Below are 18,730 nucleotides of genomic sequence, written 5' to 3'. Positions count from 1 at the left end.
TTTATCCAGACACAATTTTTTTTTTATTGGACTGTACACTGCCAATGAAATAGGAGAAAAGGGATATATTTGTTTAATTGCTCACTTTTTCAAACTGTACTCTCCAAGCCCTTTTAGCCAAAGTAAATATAAATATATTTTTATTTTAAAAGATGTTACCTTTGCGCAAATTGTAGACATTGATTACTTTAGAAGTTCAAGTCATTAACCTAAATGAATAAAGATTAATGTTCTAGTTTTAGGGATGTGTATTTGATTGCAAGCACTTGTTACAGAAGTCTAAATCAGATTTTTGGGGAGATGTAAACTGATACAAACTTTCTAAAATATTTATTTCTTTTTTTCTAGGAAAAAGTAAGAAAAGGGAGAAATGCAGAAATTCTCAGTTGTATCCTCTGATTGAGAATCAGTTTTGTCCGTGTGACAAGTACAGTGCTCAGCCTGTGGGAAATTGGTCAGACTGTATTTTACCAGAGGGTAAGCTGGAAGTATTGCTGGGAATGAAGGTACAAGGAGATGTTAAGGAATGTGGACAAGGCTATCGTTACCAGGCAATGGCATGCTATGACCAAAACAATCGACTTGTGGAAACATCACGATGCAACAGTCACGGTATTTAGAAACCTCTTTTCTTTCATTTCATTTCCTTATCTGCTTTATTTCATTTAACATAATATGTGTACAGGTAGAATTAGCAGGTTAAAATTTATTGCTTAGGCTGCATTTTATCCCAAGATACCTTCAAACCCAGAAAGTGTTTTTGCTAACTCATAAAATAATAAACTTAATTTTTACTGAGTACTACAGTGCAGTATTTAAAAGTAGAATCATGGTAAATTGCTAATTAGGTATTTTAATAGATAAAAGTAAAATCTTGTGTTTTTTCCTAATAACTGTACCTGCAAATTTGACAATAAAGCCGTGTAGAAGGGTCATCAGAAAATAAACAGGAACAGCACAGGACTATTTAGGAAAGGCTGAAATTATTTGTGCAGATTCATTAGATAGCTTTAATCTCATTAAATAACCTTAATCTCTACCATTTGCTCTTCAGCACCTTAACAGGTATGCACTGACTGACCTGAGTTCAACAGCACACAACGCTGTGTAATTGTGTAATTCTGTCATGTGTAAACTAAGATGCTTAAAGACTTTATGTTCTTTGTATTCACATTACTCCTTGAGGGGACAATGTTCCTTCCTAAAGTGGATGCATCTATAGTGTTAGAATCAAAACTGGCGCTTTCTGATTTTCAGTGAGCCAGAAATATGCTGATTTACATCGCTGGAGTTTTTGTGTTAATTTTCTTTCCTGCTTGCAGTGCAAAATTGTATCAACTATTGGTATGAAAAGCTGGATGTTAGTCTCAGTGCTATTAAAAGGTCCATGTAAGTTAAATTTGTATGTATATTCTACTTTCTATTGTTAAGAGAAATTTATTTACTTGGATAAAGTTACAATAGCTAATCAAAGAAATTAAATAACTTAAGGGGATTTTAATTAGCACTATTAATTCTGTTTACAGCTATGATAAATTAGAAACCGAATGTATCAAGCCAAGCTGTAGCTGTAGCATATATTGGTGATTCAATGGAAAAGTGAGCATTCAGCTTGATACCTGAAAGCAAAGCTGGAATATAATTTTGTGAGGAATTTTCTCTTATGTTTATTTTTATTCAAAATCACCTTTCGCTGTAGTTAATTCATACTGAAAGATAAGTTTGCATAACTACATCTGAATGACAGAATCTAAATCCTGAACTCCCTTGGGACAGGAAATCTCTCTACTCTGAGAATGTTCTTTAATTCTGTTCTCAGCTGTTTGCTCTGGGTTGAGGTCTGCAAAGATTTAGTCTTTTTCTTTTGTGTAGTCTAAAGAGGAGACACTACACTTGTTTAGCCTGACCAGGACCACTTGGCATCTTTGTAGTACCAAAAGATGCAGCTACCTCTAATGACCAGCAGTCATGTGAGCACAGATCTGCCGGGGCTGGGTAGTTGTCCTGAGGGAATTAGAAAGCTCCTCAGAAAGCTGGTAGGGAATGCTTAAAAAAGAGTCATGGAATGGTTGTTCAGAAGACACCATTATAAAATAGAGAACTGAAACTTTTTCCTATTTCTCTGTTGATTTTTAAAAAACTTTACTCGACAATATGTTAGAAATTAGTATTCTTTCAGTATTAAGTCCAGAGTGACCTTTGAAAAGTCAGAGAAACTAGAAGGGACTGATGAGAAACTAGAGGGACTGATGGCCTACTACCAGTTAGTTTTCAATGTCAGGTTGTGTGTCAACACCCAAGGAAAGACACAGAGGGGAAGAAACTGTCTGTCCAAGAGCAAATTGTGGACGTTGTATGGGGTAGGTAATGTGCTGCTGGAAGTAGCTTGCAAAAGGAGGTGGGAACTCTTTCTTTGTGTAGAATGAGCATGGATGTAGCCACTTTCAAGCACTGGTAGTACACGTTGAGGTGCAATTCCACTGGAAGAATCAGAGAGAGATAAGAGGAATTAAGAAATGGAAAAAAGGGATATTCTCAACCATCTTTATTTACTCTGTTATAACCCTTCATGATAGCAATTTCTAATCTAATGGATTTTATCAGTGAATGTTGCCTACACTCACAGTGACCACAATGAATAATAATCCAGTGGAAAAGCTACTAACAGTACCTTGTTATTATACCTACTATAGCCAGGGCTACTGTTTACACACTATTAACAATAGCAGGCTCCAGAGGCAACCTTCCCAAAAACCAATATAGGATTTCTTTATTTTATTTTTTCTTTCCACAGTTCCATTCCATTTTTTTCATGAGAGATTTGAAGTCTCTTTTAGCTCTCTTTGTAAACGGGAAATGTTTGTGAGCCATTATTATATTTATTGTAGGTTGGGAAAACTAAACCGTTTGGGTTTTAGTGTTGTTTTGTTTTGAATTCTTTTTCTCTAGATCAGTTCATTAAGGTGTCTGGTTCTTTGATTTATTCCCCGCCCCGGTTTCATTACCTGTTTCTGATAGTGAAGCACAAGGCATCTGTGTGTGTTTTTTCATCAGTTCTGTTTGAGGCAGCGAGTGGCATAGTGCATGGGCAGAGGAAGATTGGAATTGCTATTGAACTAATTGTGCATTCCTTGCACTCCCTAAAATTGTTTAACAGGAATTTCAGTTGTATAGAGAATGAGGTATCCTGAGTTTGATGGTAAGGAATTAAACTCATGCTAAGGAACATGTCACCACAATTATAGTTTCCTTTCCCATAGCTCTTCTAGAACAAAAATCTGTTATTGATAGCTATTGTACATGCACATGGTACAGATTGTTTCTAAGGCAGTGTGATGGTTCTAGTCGGATTTGTTGTACAGGTCTTGATACAGCAGCCTTCCACCTCTGATGCTTTGTCATCAGATCAAGACCTTCTCCTCCCCTCGAGGGTACTGAATTGCTTTGAACCTAATTTATTGTCTGCCTTCAGGATTTTTCCAGGTTCAGTGTAGTTCTGTAGATACAAGGGGCTACAAAAAATTATACAGATTTTTCAATCTAATTTCAGTATTTGCTTGCTGCCTTTTCTGAATATCTGCTTTGTATTCATGGATTACGTTCTGATTATTTGTTTTATTTTTCTCAATACGTATAAACTGCTGCTTTGCCAGTTAAATCTTATTTTATATCTTGCCAGTATTTATGATGGTTTTGTTGCTATTTTCATGCCATTGGTGTATGACAGTTCTCCAGTTTGGCATCATCTCTAGATTTCAGTCTGCTGTTTGCTTTTTTCTTTAAGAACAAACATAAAAGCTGTATTATGCCAAATCAACAAGGGATGTCTGTGGTATCACAATAGTTACCCCACCTGCTAGCAAATAAAAGTGCCTTGTAGCTTTCCATCAATCTGCTTTTAGTTTTTCAAGCTAAACTTGACAGGACTCATAATTCAAGCCTGCTTGGGTTATTTTTGTAAATTGTAGCAGAGTTGTTTATTTCCCTACAGAAATGATAACATTGAATTTTTCACTAATTTTGTAACTGATCCAAACAAGAAGAGTCAGGTTTGTCTGCTACGTTAACTGCTTTATTCAGAAATCTGTTTTACTGTTAGTTCCTGTAAGTCTGCTATTTCTTTTTCAAGTAGTATAGTATGTAATCACAGTTTTTATGGGATATAATTTGGCAAATTACCTTGGACAATTATTTAAGGGAACACGTACCCTGTGCAGCGTCCAACTTGAACTTTTGTTATCTCCCAACACTATGAAATCATGAGGTGGTCAATGGTGATAATTGCACTTCTTCACCTGTGACAGTATCCTTTAAATCTGACAAGAGGGATGAACTACACCCACACAGATATTATTATGGGATATGTTGTGTGATATACTAAAATGCCACAAGAAACTCGAATTGCGAGACTGTCAAAAGTTTTATGTAAATACTGCCATGTAAATTTATGAGGCCATGAACAGGTCAGTGTTGCAAATCATGCTGTTTTGAGTGGGAGGAATCAGAAGACAGACGTGCTCTGCAGTGCCAAAAAATTCACAAGCTGTTTGTTTTGCGAAATGTTGTGTGCTTACAATCAAAATTTGGTTGACTTACTCAGAAAAGAAAAGGTATAAACAGGAGCAGAAGAATAAATACTTCAGAGCTCTTTTTACTGCTTGATACATCTTATTTTAAAAAGATTTGAGGAGTAAACTAACAGTTTCACAGACACGGCGGAGCTAAAGGAAGGGTGTGACACAAGCAAGGCCCTAAATTAGTAGACCCATAAGAGGATTCTTGCACTAATCATTGAAATTTTGGATGTAGCTATGAAACCCCAAGTACAAACTAGTTTCTCAAAAAGACAGGAGTGATCATATCAAAAAAAAAAAAAAAAAAAAAAAGGAAGGCAAAATATGGTTAAATAAATCTGTTGTTCCTGCTAGTTGAGAACACTGGAGAAGCAGAGGGCAGAGTCCTTCTGAAGAGGGTCCTTAGCTTTCTGTAGCTTAAGAGGTGCTTCAAAAGAAATCCCTGCTGAAAATAAACCCAAGTTTTGGCAGCAGAGGGACAAGATGGGTTTTTTTCTTATTTTCTTTTTTATCTGTGGGGGTTTTTTTTTCAGTATTATGTATGCCGAATATTTTGATTTTTCTTTTCAAAATATTTTGGTTCAAATCTGAACTAGATTTATTGGCAAAAGAGTTAGCACCATTCAGCAGCCCTTTGAAATATTCTGCCGCTGGTATTTTTCAGCCATACCAGTTCTGCGGTGTGGGCAGGAATTAACAGCTGACAGTTGTCAGCAGATGTGGTGATGTCAGCTAAAAGTAGTAACTGTTTACCAGTTTTCCTTGATGGAAGACACATAAATTGCCCTTTCTCTGGTTCCTGCTTTGTTTCAATACTACATATATAATTTTACTGGAGAAATACAAAAATGTATAGTTCACTTGATAGTCAAGTGTGAGAGGTTTTTTCCATTAGAAAAGCAGAAGTTGTTTTTCATAGCTTTATCCCTGTCATCACTAGCATAGTAGAGCTCTGTGGATAATGACATGTGTCTGCCAACAATCTGTTTCAGTGTATTTGTGAAAAAAAAATTGAAAGACAGTCTCTTCAGGGTCCCTTTAAACTGTACCTTCAAATTTTCATGACAAAAAATCAAAAGCAGGCCACTGTCAGGCTTATGAACTACAGTGTTTACTCTTCGATATTTAGTTTTCCTCCATCATATATCAATTATGAATCATGACCCACATAAGCTGAGCAGTGGTTGTGTTTGTGTGCGCATAGTGAAAGCATAGTAGCATGGCAGACAGATGCAGTATTTTTATATAGGTCATATTACGCTTCTTAATTCATGTCAGTTTACTGTTAAGACCTTAGGCACAGACAACCAGTCCAGGATAGTTTGTCTGCTGCCTTATTAGTGTGAGATTATTTCCCCCTTTAGCATTAATTAAATGAGATGCATTGATTTGTGCTGACTCTTCAAAGGCCTCCATGGCTACAAGGCTTATGTGGGGGATTAGAGAGAAATAACTGCGTATCAGTGAATACTTTTACAACAGCTGCTAGGAGTATCAATGTGAATCAAGGAATTTTGTATTTAATTGCTTATGTGTGTGATAGTAAAATCTCATATGTTATATCAGAGTCTACAGTGTCCAAGATGTCAGTTTGAACTTGCTGTATCCACTTTTTCTAAAATATTTTTTTTCATTTTCAATATTCTAACCTGAAGCAATGCAAATTTATCAAAAAAACTAATTGAGACTTTCTGTTGAGTGTTTATTCTGAAATAAATATATTTCCCATAGGTGATTCTAATCTACTATGGTAGCAGGTTTAGATGCCCAAATTGTTATTAAGATACTTTGCTGTTTCACAGCTCTTTTTTAAATATATACAAGATGCCATATTTGGCTTGTTGTGTGTTCTCTAGGAATATGCTACCTATTGCCCTGCACCAGAAACACTAGTTTAGGCCTCTGCATTATGGTAACACCATATCTGCCCTGTCAACAGGATATCAGTCATGAAGCAGTCATCCATCAACCCCAAGACCTGTAGTTAGCTCACCAGAGACAGAACTGCTGATGCAGAAGATAGTTAAGCATTAACAATTGCTCTCGGGTTTTGAGGCTTTGAAGGGTAATCCTGGAAAAAAAAAAAAAAAAAAAAGTCTTGTGGAGTTCAATCTATCTTTCGATGCCTAGGCACAAATATGAATAGTCTCAAGAAATACATATATTATATTACAAGTGACATGCAAATAATTGTACGTTTCTTTGTCCTGGAAGATGAGATCCAAGAAATTTATATTTCCTTGAAAAAAAATCTGTGTTAAAGAACATAAACCATTCTGACATTGCAGTTTTTTTCTTGGAAACATAGCATGACACTATAGTCATGAAAGCAGGAGCACAACTCTGTCATTCCTAAGGACGAGAGACTTCATGTAAACACTTTCTAAGATGTTCTTTATGTCTGCACCCTTCAACTCAAGTGGTCAGTCTGTTCTTATGCATTGCAGGTGCAGTTTGTGGAGAAAAATTTTGTATCTGCCTGCTTAACCTGCTTTGTCATTAGACAAAGTGTGAAGTCCATTAAAGTCCTACTTTATAAATTATCCATCACATCTGTTAATGACTTTGTTCTAGGAGTCCAGATTTTATAGCCAATTAGCAATGGGACAGTAAACCTTTCCCTTTTAAAAATTAGTTCAGCTCATATCCTAGTGGTTCAAAGCCATTTGTTAAATTGTGGCTTGGTAATAAATCTTTAATGATAAAATAACCATGTTCTCGCTCATCGTAGACAACTGCCCATTTCACAGCCTTGTGAAGTTCAGCTGATAGGAGCTGAAATAACCGAGAAAATACTGCAGTGGGAAAAGCAATAGCCTTGAGATATGGGCATCTCTTTCCATTACCCTTCCAGACCACGCAGGGCCAGTGCTCTGTACCACAGTATCCCAAAGTCTCATCTCTCCAACTTCTCTCATATGTGGAAATAAGGAAGAGCTGCAGGAAGCATGCAATGAAAAACTTTAGCCAGGAGAAGAAACAGCAGGTAAAACATGAACTGCTGGTGTCTAGAGAATATATATTCAGCCTTTACAGTGTTGGTCTTCTATTTCACTATCCCTCCTCCACCTTCGCACTCTTTTCCTCAGCTCTTCATAGTTGTTTCACTGTTCTCATTCTTCCCTTCTCTCTGCATCTATTGTATTTCTACGTTGGTAATTTCTTACTTGTTCTTTAAACTTCAAGATTCTAGCATAATATTTGATGCAATTATATTACACATCTTTTCTGTGTGATACAATTGTGTGATATTCCACCATACAGACAGGCCCACACACACACATTAGACTGCTTCTTTAATAAGATTTTTCACTGTCTAACACAAGGAGCACCCTTTCAAGGATGATTAGATCACAGTGGAAACAAGACTGAAAATCGAAAAATGGCTCACTTATGTCCTTTTCATGTAAGAAATTATGCATTTGCATCACCAGACCCATTTGGATGTAATATTTCTGGTTTCCGTGTTTCTGTGTTTTCTGTGTATTTTTTCTGTATCATGATATGCCCTCTTTTCACTTGCTAAAATTTTTACATCATGGACAAAGTTTACAAATACAAGTACTTGAAATTTAACAAAAACAAACAATCCAAAAGGGGTATAAACCTTTGAAGTTTGTGAACATCTACATTCTTGGATTTGAGGGGAGATTGCTATGAACTTCTGGAGATTATCAACTTTAATCACCCTAAAAGATATGTTGACAGAGAAAGGCATCTGAGGTGATGACATGCTTCAGAGAAGGTTTTTCTGGAAAGTACCATTATCATATAAGCATAAATCATAGAATGGGTTGTGTTGGAAGGGACCTTAACGATCATCTAGTTCCACCCCCCCTGCCATGGGCAGGGACACCTCCCACCAGACCAGGTTGCTCACAGCCCCGTCCAACCTGGCCTTCAACACTGCCAGGGAGGGGGCAGCCACAGCTTCTCTGGGCAACCTGTGCCAGTGTCTCACCACCCTCACAGTGAAAAACTTATTCCTTCCATCTAATCTAAATCTACCATCTTTCAAGTTTTAAACCATTACCCCTTGTCCTATCACTACATACCCTTGTAAAATGTCCCTCCCCATCTTTCCTGTAGCCCCCTTTAGGTACTGGAAGGCTGGTATAAGGTCTCCCCAGAGACTTCTCCAGGCTGAACAACCTCAACTCTCTCAGCCTGTCCTCATAAGGAAGGTGCTCCAGCCCCCTCATCATCTTCGTGGCCTCCTCTGGACTCTCTCCAGCAGGTCCATGTCATTCTTATGTTGGGCGCCCCAGAGCTGAACACAGTACTCCAGGTGGGGTCTCACGAGAGCGGAGAAGGGGGGGAGAATCACCTCCCTTGACCTGCTGGCCTTGCTTCTTTTAATGTGGCCCAGGATACAGCTGGCTGTCTGGGTTGTGAGCACACATTGCTGGGTCATGTTGAGCTTCTCATCAACCAACACCCCCAAGTCCTTCTCCTCAGGGCTGCTCTCAGTCCATTCTCCACCCAGCCTGTATTTGTGCTTGGGATTGCCCTGACCCGTGTGCAGGACCTTGCACTTGGCCTTGTTGAACTTCATGAGGTTCACACGGTCCCACCTCTCCAGCCTGTCCAGGTCCCTCTCGATGGCACATCCCTTCCCTCACCAGGTGTCATCAGCAAACTTGCTGAGGGTTTACTCAATCCCACTGCCCATGTCACCAACAAAGCTGTGAAACAGCACTGGTCCCAACACCAATACCTGAGGAATGCCACTCATCAGTGCTCTCCCCCTGGACATTGAGCCATTGACCACAGCTCTTTGAGTGCGACCATCCAGCCAATTCCTTATCCACCAAGTGCTCCATCCATCAAATCCATGTCTTTCCAATTTAGAGACAAGGATGTCATATGGGACAGTGTTTTGCACAAGTCTACTTAAATAATGTCAGCTGCTCTTCCCTTATCCACCAATGCTGTAACTCTCTCATAGGCAGCCACCAAATTTATCAGGCACGATTTGCCCTTAGTGAAGCCATGTCTGTCACCAATCACCTCCTTATTTTCCATTAGACGGGTAGTAAATGGGGTGGAACAAGTCGTTGCAACAAGTAATTTTCTTTGTTTAATTCTGTCTTCTTTCTTAGCTAGAGAAATATCTGCAAGAAATTTGAAGTCTGCTTCTGCCTGAGTTCTAAGGGAGTCCAGTGGAACAGCTACTAATCTGTTGAGTGAAATAGTGAGGTGCCTGAGAGGAAAAGAATATGCCAGAGGATGAATATGCCAAAAATTTTTTTGTCAGATGTAACAGGGTCATTTTCATTCTACTCTCTGCCTATAGAATGCAAATCAGAGGCCGTAGTCTTTTTATTTCTTCCCCTTGACCTCTGTTTTTATTTGCGGAACATTCTTCATTACATTTCACTTCGTCTGGTCAGGAGATACCAGAGTAGGCTCTTGTGGGAATTGCATTATGTTTGTGCCTCAGCAAGATAGTACTTTTGGCAGGATTTTCACTTTTCTCCTCTTTCTTTGTTTTCTGTCCCTATGCACTATGTCTTTACAATTGTCTTGACGCTATTTTCTGAGCCATTTATTTTTCTCTTCCTTCTCCTTGTCATTTCCTTACCCTTTCCTCTATTCCCCCTCACTCCTCTTTTGTCGTGTCCCTTCTGTTGTATTGACTTCTGACTCTTTGCTGTGAAAAGTAGCTTCAGTCATTTATTTTCTTTTCTCCCTGTTTGGAGTCTTGGAAACTGTGAAACCCCTTTCTGGATCCCTTTATTCATTCATGTCCTTAAGCTATTTTTTATCCAGTGTTCTTAGTATATACTAGTGGTTAGGAGTTTTTTATGCTTGTCTCGCATTTTGCATAATAAGGAGTTTTTTTCTCACTGCTCTCCAAAAATGTTCCACATTTGCAGTAGCTCCAAACCTTCCCACCTTGGAGAGCTTCTTTTTATACCTTCAGTGATTGAGTCAATTTCTGTTGTCTCCTTCATGGGGCTTTTCCATTCTTCTTGTTCAGCTGGTTAATTTTCACATGTGGAGTTTGGGTCTTGATGCCAATTTTTCTGAGGAAATAGGAAGAAGGGAGGGGAGAGCACCACAGGCCAGGTATCCTAGATATGGCATAGGAAGAGCTATATGGTGAGCAGAAACTATATTATGAAGCTTGTAGGATTAAGAACCCAGTGTAACATCGCAGTTCGGCATTTTTTCATTATAAAGTGGATGGGAAATATCAGCTGGCCCACTGCATCCTCTCCAAAATGTGTTAACATATAAACAAGTTTGTAGTTTTCCATGTTATAACTCTTACAAAGACACTATACCTGTAATATGATGCTGTTCTGGCTTTATTGCATTCTATGCTAAAGCAGTTTTAGTGGCTGACCTCAATGTAGATATTTCATAGTGTGAAAAAAGGTTGCTGTAGTGGTATGGTTTCAATTGATACTTTATGGAATCACCTACTATAGCTCAGTGTAATTCAAATGTTACCTGGGACTTGGTATAGTATAATGTATTTCTTACCACATCTGTCTGCAAGATTCTAAAAATCTTGTTGAACTTTTTAGCTAACATTCTCATTATCCCAAAAAAAACCTTTATCATCCTCATTTAGATGAGCTGAAGGGAAATAAAGCAAAACAGTTTCTAATTGGTCAATGATATTAGTTTAGTATGTTCCACACAGGCTCCTTTTGCTAGGCTCTGAAGTATTCCCATGCTGTAGTTGTCTAAGTCCCAAAATATCATGATATCCTGGACATCTTTTTGTATGAATGAGATGATCCCTTTGAGATTAATTAAGACCAGTTTAAGATAGTTCAGAGGTTTATGGAAGTCCTTAAAATGTTACCGAAGCAGCGTGTGCTGGTTAAAGTTACCTACTTAAGGATGTACCGTATATTTAAAACTTGAAGTTGTTTCCTCCAGACATTAGTTATAAAGACAGAAATTTAACAAATGCTAAATCGCATAATTGTGTTATAGTAGAAGGGTTTCTCCAGAAAAAAAAAAAAATCCTTAGAAGTCATATTGAAAGTCAGCATTTCAGAATTTGAAGAAAATTCACAGAGCAGTAAAATCTTCAGTTAGTTCTATCAGACAATAAATATCATGAAACACTTGTTTTATTGCTTGGAGAGAGTTGTTTGTTTTAACTTTTTTGTTATCATGCAGTTTCATTCAGTAATTTCTTGATTGTATGAGTATGGTTTTGTATAGCACCTAAGACAGCTCATTTCTGGTGAAGATACAGAGTTTAATATTTATGCAAAGTTCAGTGTAGGATGGGGCTCTGACATAGGGTGCATCTGATTTCTAAGACTCACTCAGAGATCTCAGGTAGGGCCAAACGTAATCCATTTTGTATTTGCTACTGCAAGCAATTGATGTCACCACCTCTGATATGCAGTGATCTTAAAAAATATAGTCTAACACATTGTACCTTTCGGTATCACTGAGCTGATCAATCCAATGGCGAGAGATATTTAATAAATGTGCTTGTAATTCAAGCTAATAATATTCTAGCTGTTTTAAGGAAGATACATTTGGTGAACAGTAGTTTCACAGTGCTCAAATTCAGGATGTGCTCTATCTATTTATTTACCTGTTTAACACTTCCAAACAGAAGAAAGCTATATAGGATAAATTCATCACCCAAATTTGACCATAAAATACTCTATTTAAAAAAACTCTACCCTTCTGTTCTTTGAATCTAAAACAAATTAATGGAAGCAACTAGAAATATGTATATAGATTTGAAATCTTTTAAGTGTTTCAATTCTTTACACAATTTGTGATGGTTTGGTATTGGTTGCTTTTAGCAGAGACTGAATAGCTTTACTTGGAAGTACAGGTTAAAAACATAAAACTGCTAACATCAGCTCTGATGAAAATGACAGTGATTGCTTTCAAACTAAAAACCAATTCAAGATATGTGAGAAACATTTTAAACCATGCCTAGCAAACTGTGCCAGTCATTTGAGAATGATCTTACCCAATTATGTCTTAATTTTGCAACTGTGTTCATCAAATATTTCAACTCCCTTTAAATGCACCGAGACTTCTTTAATCTTTAAAGTGAACATTTGCCAACATTAAATACATTGCAGATCTGACACAGGAAAAGGGAGAGTTCATATAGGTTTAAGGTATAGCTGTAGTAAAAATGCAGTAAAGGCCAGCTTTTTATTTGAGGTTTTATAGCTACTGCTGTAAATATTGGCATAAATGACACATATTGTAGAGCTATGACATATGTTGCTTTTGAAAGACATTCAGTGAATTGAGGCCTCATGTTACTCCCTGCAGACCGTGTCATACCCCTTTCCAACCTCTCAGGACCGATGACTTATCCAAACCAAACATCTGCTTTTCCATTCAGTGCAATTATTCAGTGTGCTACTGGGGGCAGATGGTTGTTAATCGGCAGATCATTAATGTGGCAGGCCACTCTCTCTTTCTAGCCTTAGAAAGGTCACAAGGTGTTAAGTTCCCTCGCTCCAGGCTGGTAAGATGCATATCTTCTGATTCAGTTGGATTTTTGAGGTACAACTGCAATTGAATTACTTGATATTAGAAGCTTGATAAGCTTTTAATTAAACCTTTTTTCCTTGGAAAGAATAATATTGTTTTTAGAATGATGCAACCAAGAGATGCTTAATGTCAATTACACTGTAGCTGTCAGAAAGTTCGAATGCTGAAATCTGGTGAGTGTGAATCCTAATCAGATCGCAGTGAGGATGCTCAGCTGCTACTATAACACAGTCTCCCAGCTATATGTGTCAATTTTCTGCAGAATTTAATTTAGCCCTAATGATGAAGAAATCTCTCTATTCACACAGTCCTGTCAAGTCAAACTCTGGACAATTTAAATGAAGTAGACGAGGGCTTCAGGGAGAAGTGGCAGAGTGACATGCTGAAGAGATTTCACTTTCTTTTCCATTCATGCAGGTTATATTGAGGAAGCCTGTATTATTCCATGTCCCTCAGACTGCAAGCTCAGTGAGTGGTCCAACTGGTCTCGCTGTAGTAAATCCTGTGGGAGTGGAGTAAAGGTTCGGTCTAAATGGCTTCGTGAAAAACCCTACAATGGTGGAAGACCCTGTCCAAAGCTAGATCATGTCAATCAGGTAATTTGATTTATATTTACGTTATTGATATAGCTTTTTCCATACCTCAGAAAACCTTTTAGCTGTATTGTTTGTTGATATTAAAAAACTATACAACATAAGGGGCAGATGCAGGTAGAAGGAGATCCGTGTGTTGGCTTATATTTCCTCAATCAGCAAAGGATCTGCCTTCATTACTTCCTCATCTACAGGAACTCATCACAATGTCTGAACTGCAATTTACAGACAATAAAACGTTCTTACATGCAGATTGTGAAGACCATGTTTCTGAAGATCTTCTCTTACAATGGTTAAAATGTTCCATTACAGGTGCTCAGACTGGTAAGATTCTTAGCGTCATTCCCTGACCGTCTTAGATCAGAAAACACATTGAAACTTCTCAAACACTCATACAGTAGTAACCCAGTGACCCTTAGTGGGTTTTAGTCAAGCTGGAGCTTGACCTTCCGCATTCACTTGCCCTGACACTGCAGTTCCAGTGAGGAATGCACTTCTGAAGTCAATCTCCCAGTTGTCCCACTAAACCCCACTTGATTTTCCAGTACGGATCAGTCTGGCTGCACAGTCTGGATCCTCTCCAACTAAGCCAGAAGATGTAATCCCAGAGAACGTTGGGAGTGCTTTGACCACTAATGAGCATTTAGAGTTTGAGACCAAGTTTAGCACTAGTCCAAGTCAAAACCCCGAAGCTCCTATTTGCTTGGAGACTTTTAGAAAGAAAAACCTTCCTTGTCAATTAACTTATGCTCTTCAGAGTTGATTTATATTCATATTACTGTTGAATTTAATTTAGTCTGCAGAGGCATGTTAAACAGCCACACAGTCTTCTCTCTAAATATTCAAAGATTGAAAAAAAAAAAGTGCTGTCAATTTACATTTGAATAAAAATGCATGTACTTAATATTATCCTATTGACATTTTGCTAGCACAGAGTGGAATGGCTTGTTGATCTAATTTTCTACTTTAGAGAATGTAATTAGTTCTAATTTAGAAAATAATAAGTGTTAAACTGCAGCTAATAAACTAAGTTTGTGATCTACTTTAACAAAATACAAACTAGAATAGAGGCTTGCTGGATTTGGGTCAGCATGTAAATATGCTTTAAATTAGGAGGAATGTGTTTAAATAGAAGCAAATTATAGTCTATACAGAAGTCTTTTTCCTTCCTTAATATTCATGTAGTACATAATAAGCTTGTATTTTTCTGCATCAAAGGTGATTTTGCTAGAGGTCTGTTAGCCACTTTTATGCAACACTATTGCCCTCTACTGGTACTTTGACTCGAATTTGATTTGTTGCAATCTTACATGGTACTCGCTAAATAATAATGGATCATTCAATATGTAATTATTGTAAAAATAAAATTGAAATATAGTATTTACATGACAAGGGAGTTTTACAGATAAGTTAGGAATGTCAAAGAATATAGAGGCTGTATCTTTTAATTTTAAATGCATTCACTGGCAATTTGGAAACATGCAGAAAATACATGTGCATTCCAATTTTGAGTTAATTAATCTAAATGTGATCCACCATCTATTAAGATGGAAAACTAATGATTCTTCAGAATATTTATTTCAGTTATTAAATGTAATTTGTTTTATTGATGTATTTATTGCTTAGATATGTAACATGTTATTTGCATAAATACAAAGCATAATGGTTAGATGGGGCCCACAAGTGTGTGAAAGAGAATTAACAGAGGAGCTATGCTGTAAGCTGCGATCTAGGAATTATGAACTCTGAGGAAAGACTGCAACATGTTGTCTAGCCCATGGAAGAGAAGATGGGAGGGGGGATGCTGGCACTCTGCTAGCATGTACATAAAAGGCTGTTGCAAAGAAGGAGGAAATAATCCATTTTCCATGCCCATCGTGGATAGGATAAAAAGCAGTAGGCTTAGACTGCTGCAAGCAGATTTGAGTTAAGCCTTGGAAAAACTTTCTAAAAGTAAGGTTAGTGAGACATTGAAATAAAGAGCTTAAGATGTTTGTGAAGTTTTAAGAGTAAGTTGTTCAATGTCACTCAGGGCTGACATGTATTTTGGAGGGGAGCTAGATGAATTCTAGATGTCTCAGTGAGTGTCTTTCCTCCTGAGCTGTGTATGCCAGGGTGACTCCCAAACCACACTCCAAGTGAATGAGGCTTGCTCAGCACTCGCTTTTTTAGACTAGTCTAAAAGTCTTCACAGTAACAATAATAGCATCAGCTTTATTATAAAATAATGTCTATGGCCTTCAGAGGATTTCAAATGAAGAAACTAGTCTGAGACTTTTAGAGAAAATAAGGACATCCCTCTCTTCACTGTCTCCAGGCATTATTTTCCCCCTTATCCAGCAGGTGGGTATGTGGTCCTTTTACCACCAGTCATAGTTACTTGCACTGCAGTGCAGTGCATATCCTTGCACTGCAGTCATAGTTACAAAAAAGACAGTAGGGTCAGGAGAACACCACTAAGCACATGCAATGCAATACAGAGTACTCCTTTGGCTTTCCGGCAAGATACCCAATTTTTATGTTATTGGAAAGGCTGTTGAATATCTGGGGTTTATGTATTTCTTATGCCAACCAGGGTGAGAAATATAGAGACTTTTCTCTAAATTAAGGTTTCCCTATTCTCATTTTAGAAATCCTGGACAAGAATAAATAAAGTGCCACTTCCCATGTGACTACAAATTGTGCACGGAGTTCAGTACCTTCTTTAACATGCATTTACACGACTCATCTTTATGCCTGAGTTAATGCTTACACAGTTCAGAGAAGGACCAAATATTCTGACTATCCTGGTCATCTTGTGTATGGGCTGATCAGCTGCATAGTGATATATCAGACTCTCTATGCATTCATTGTCCAAGATACTACTTTTTTGTGACTGGTGGTATTTTGTTGCAGGTTAACGGATAAACTGTCAAACCACCAGCCCTCTTATTTTACCCAAGCAGTGCTGCAAAAAAGAAATCAAGGACTCATTTAAGACAATGTCTTAGATTGTCTAGAAACATTAGTTGTGCTGACTTAATACCCAGAATGATACGTGAAGTTAGTTGATATAATTTTGATGCAATGGGCTTTAAATAATCTATGCATAATTAAGATACTCGATGAATGACTTGGGAACTTTGGAAGGATGAGAACTGCCAATTCCTTTCATTCCCCTGAATCTATTGCACTTAGTGCTGTCAGAACAATTTAAAGTAATAGTGAAGTCCAGTACCCTCCAAAACCACTGAGGATTTTCTCTTGTCTTAGGGAACTGGGTTCCCTACTGTGTGAGGAGTTGATGCTCATTATAGGTGAAAAGGGAAAACAGTTTTTTTGTATGTTAGGGACTGAAAAAGAGATGCCAATTTACAGTCTCGTCCCACTAGTTGTGATTTATAAACTTCTGTTTTCTTCCAAGGGCAAACTTCTTGCAAAACACTTCATGACAGCAAGGGAGATCCAAGAGGAAATATTGGATACATTTTGCTTGGCAGAAGTCATAGAATATAGTTTGTGATAAAAGCTAAATGAATGCCATTTAAATACCTATGCTTCACTCTAATCTTTGTTTCTTTTTATCTTTGGTTTTCTTTTGGGTTCATGAAAATACTTTCTTCAGGCTCAGGTAAGAGTTTCTAAAATAAAGAGATGACATTACCTTGTGCTTCCTGATTGTGCTCCAATGTTTGCATTGTCTGTCCTTTTTTTGCAATGTGTGTTTGAGAAAATATATAGAACACTATATAAATTACTATATAAGATACTATTTCAAATTTTATTCAAATCTAAACATAATGCTGATGCTGGTACACAAATATATTAGAGTGATTTTAAGTCTCCACAATGAAATATAAAGTAAAACGGTATACATTGGTATAATTTACCTTGAGTACACCTCTCTTTAGAAATACAAAAACCCCACAAATAATAACAGTGGGACAGAATAGATGGGGATAGATGTGAAGAATGGAAGTAAAGTTTTAGCAGCATTTTTCTAAAAGGTATGTTCATGAGCTAGCCTGTAAGATTTTATGTTAGTTGTATTGATGTTATGCATGGAAATGGCATAGAATGGACTTAGTGGCAGCAAAAAACAGGGAATCTGTCATTAGATGTTTTAGCTTCTCACTTTTGTTATTTCTGTAGTTTTCTATCAAGTATTTTATCTGTATTATTACTACAGCCTCTAAATCAGCAAATTTACATTTGTTATTCTTACCAAAAAGAGCATTAACCTTTTTTTGCATGATCACTGTTGCATGTTTGTCTTACTTGTGTGCAACAAAACTCTCGCTCAATGTGGATTCCAGGTATATGAGGTAGTCCCCTGCCACAGTGACTGCAGCCAGTACGTATGGGTTACTGAGCCATGGAGCGTCTGCAAGGTGACAAATGTGGACTTAAAAGAGAACTGTGGAGAAGGTGTTCAAACAAGGAAAGTCAGGTAAAACAGTATTGCTCCTTCTTCACTTTAGAGAACCTCACTTTCAGTCATCGCTGTATTTAATTTGATGTATTTTTGTGTAATGTATAGTGTTAAGTCCAACTGTAGTTTACTGGACCAGAACCCTGACTGATGTAAATCAGAATAGCTTCAGTGAGTGCAGTGTGGCTCTGTCTACTGATTATGGATATAGACCATAATTCCTAGTTTATAAACCAATGTATACTGTACTTACACTACCACAAACACTGTAACATTATGATTTTAGTGCTTTTCGGAAAGGTGAAGTAGTGCTCTTTCTATATGAAACTATGATTTTAAAGACCCTTTTAAGTACATAAGCACTTGGGAATAATAGTTATTACACAAAAAAAGTTGGCAAAAGTGAATGAAGTGAAATAGAAAAATCCATAAATTTGTTCGTTATTGAACCTGATCTAGGCATCTGTGCTTGCTCATCATCCTAGAGCTCTAATCAAAGGTTAATTAAAATTAGTTTCACATGGTGTCATACAATAGCCAGTAAAGGAGTACATGGAGTTTGGGTTGGCTGGAGGTTGTTTTATTTTTTTAACAGCTAAGGACAAAATGACACACAATTTGAGATTATAATTCTGAATAATAAAGCATAA

General features: G+C 37.3%; 1 protein-coding gene across 4 annotated transcripts in view; it reads left to right on the top strand.

Moving 5' to 3' along the window:
• THSD7A (thrombospondin type 1 domain containing 7A) overlaps positions 1–18,730 on the top strand; it is a 301,960-nt gene that overhangs the window by 253,351 nt on the left and 29,879 nt on the right. For all 4 annotated transcript variants that reach the window (XM_074900347.1, XM_074900346.1, XM_074900343.1 and 1 more), the window contains exons 16-18: positions 349–612; positions 13,494–13,672; positions 17,965–18,098. In XM_074900347.1, the coding sequence (XP_074756448.1) occupies positions 349–612; positions 13,494–13,672; positions 17,965–18,098 (577 nt within the window). The remainder of the gene's footprint in view (positions 1–348; positions 613–13,493; positions 13,673–17,964; positions 18,099–18,730) is intronic.

This window comes from Athene noctua, chromosome 2 (assembly GCF_965140245.1).
Source record: "Athene noctua chromosome 2, bAthNoc1.hap1.1, whole genome shotgun sequence".
In the NCBI taxonomy this organism is placed as follows: domain Eukaryota; kingdom Metazoa; phylum Chordata; class Aves; order Strigiformes; family Strigidae; genus Athene; species Athene noctua.
The sequence above is the reverse complement of the archived record's forward strand: the minus strand, read 5'-3'. Positions and strand labels throughout refer to the sequence as shown.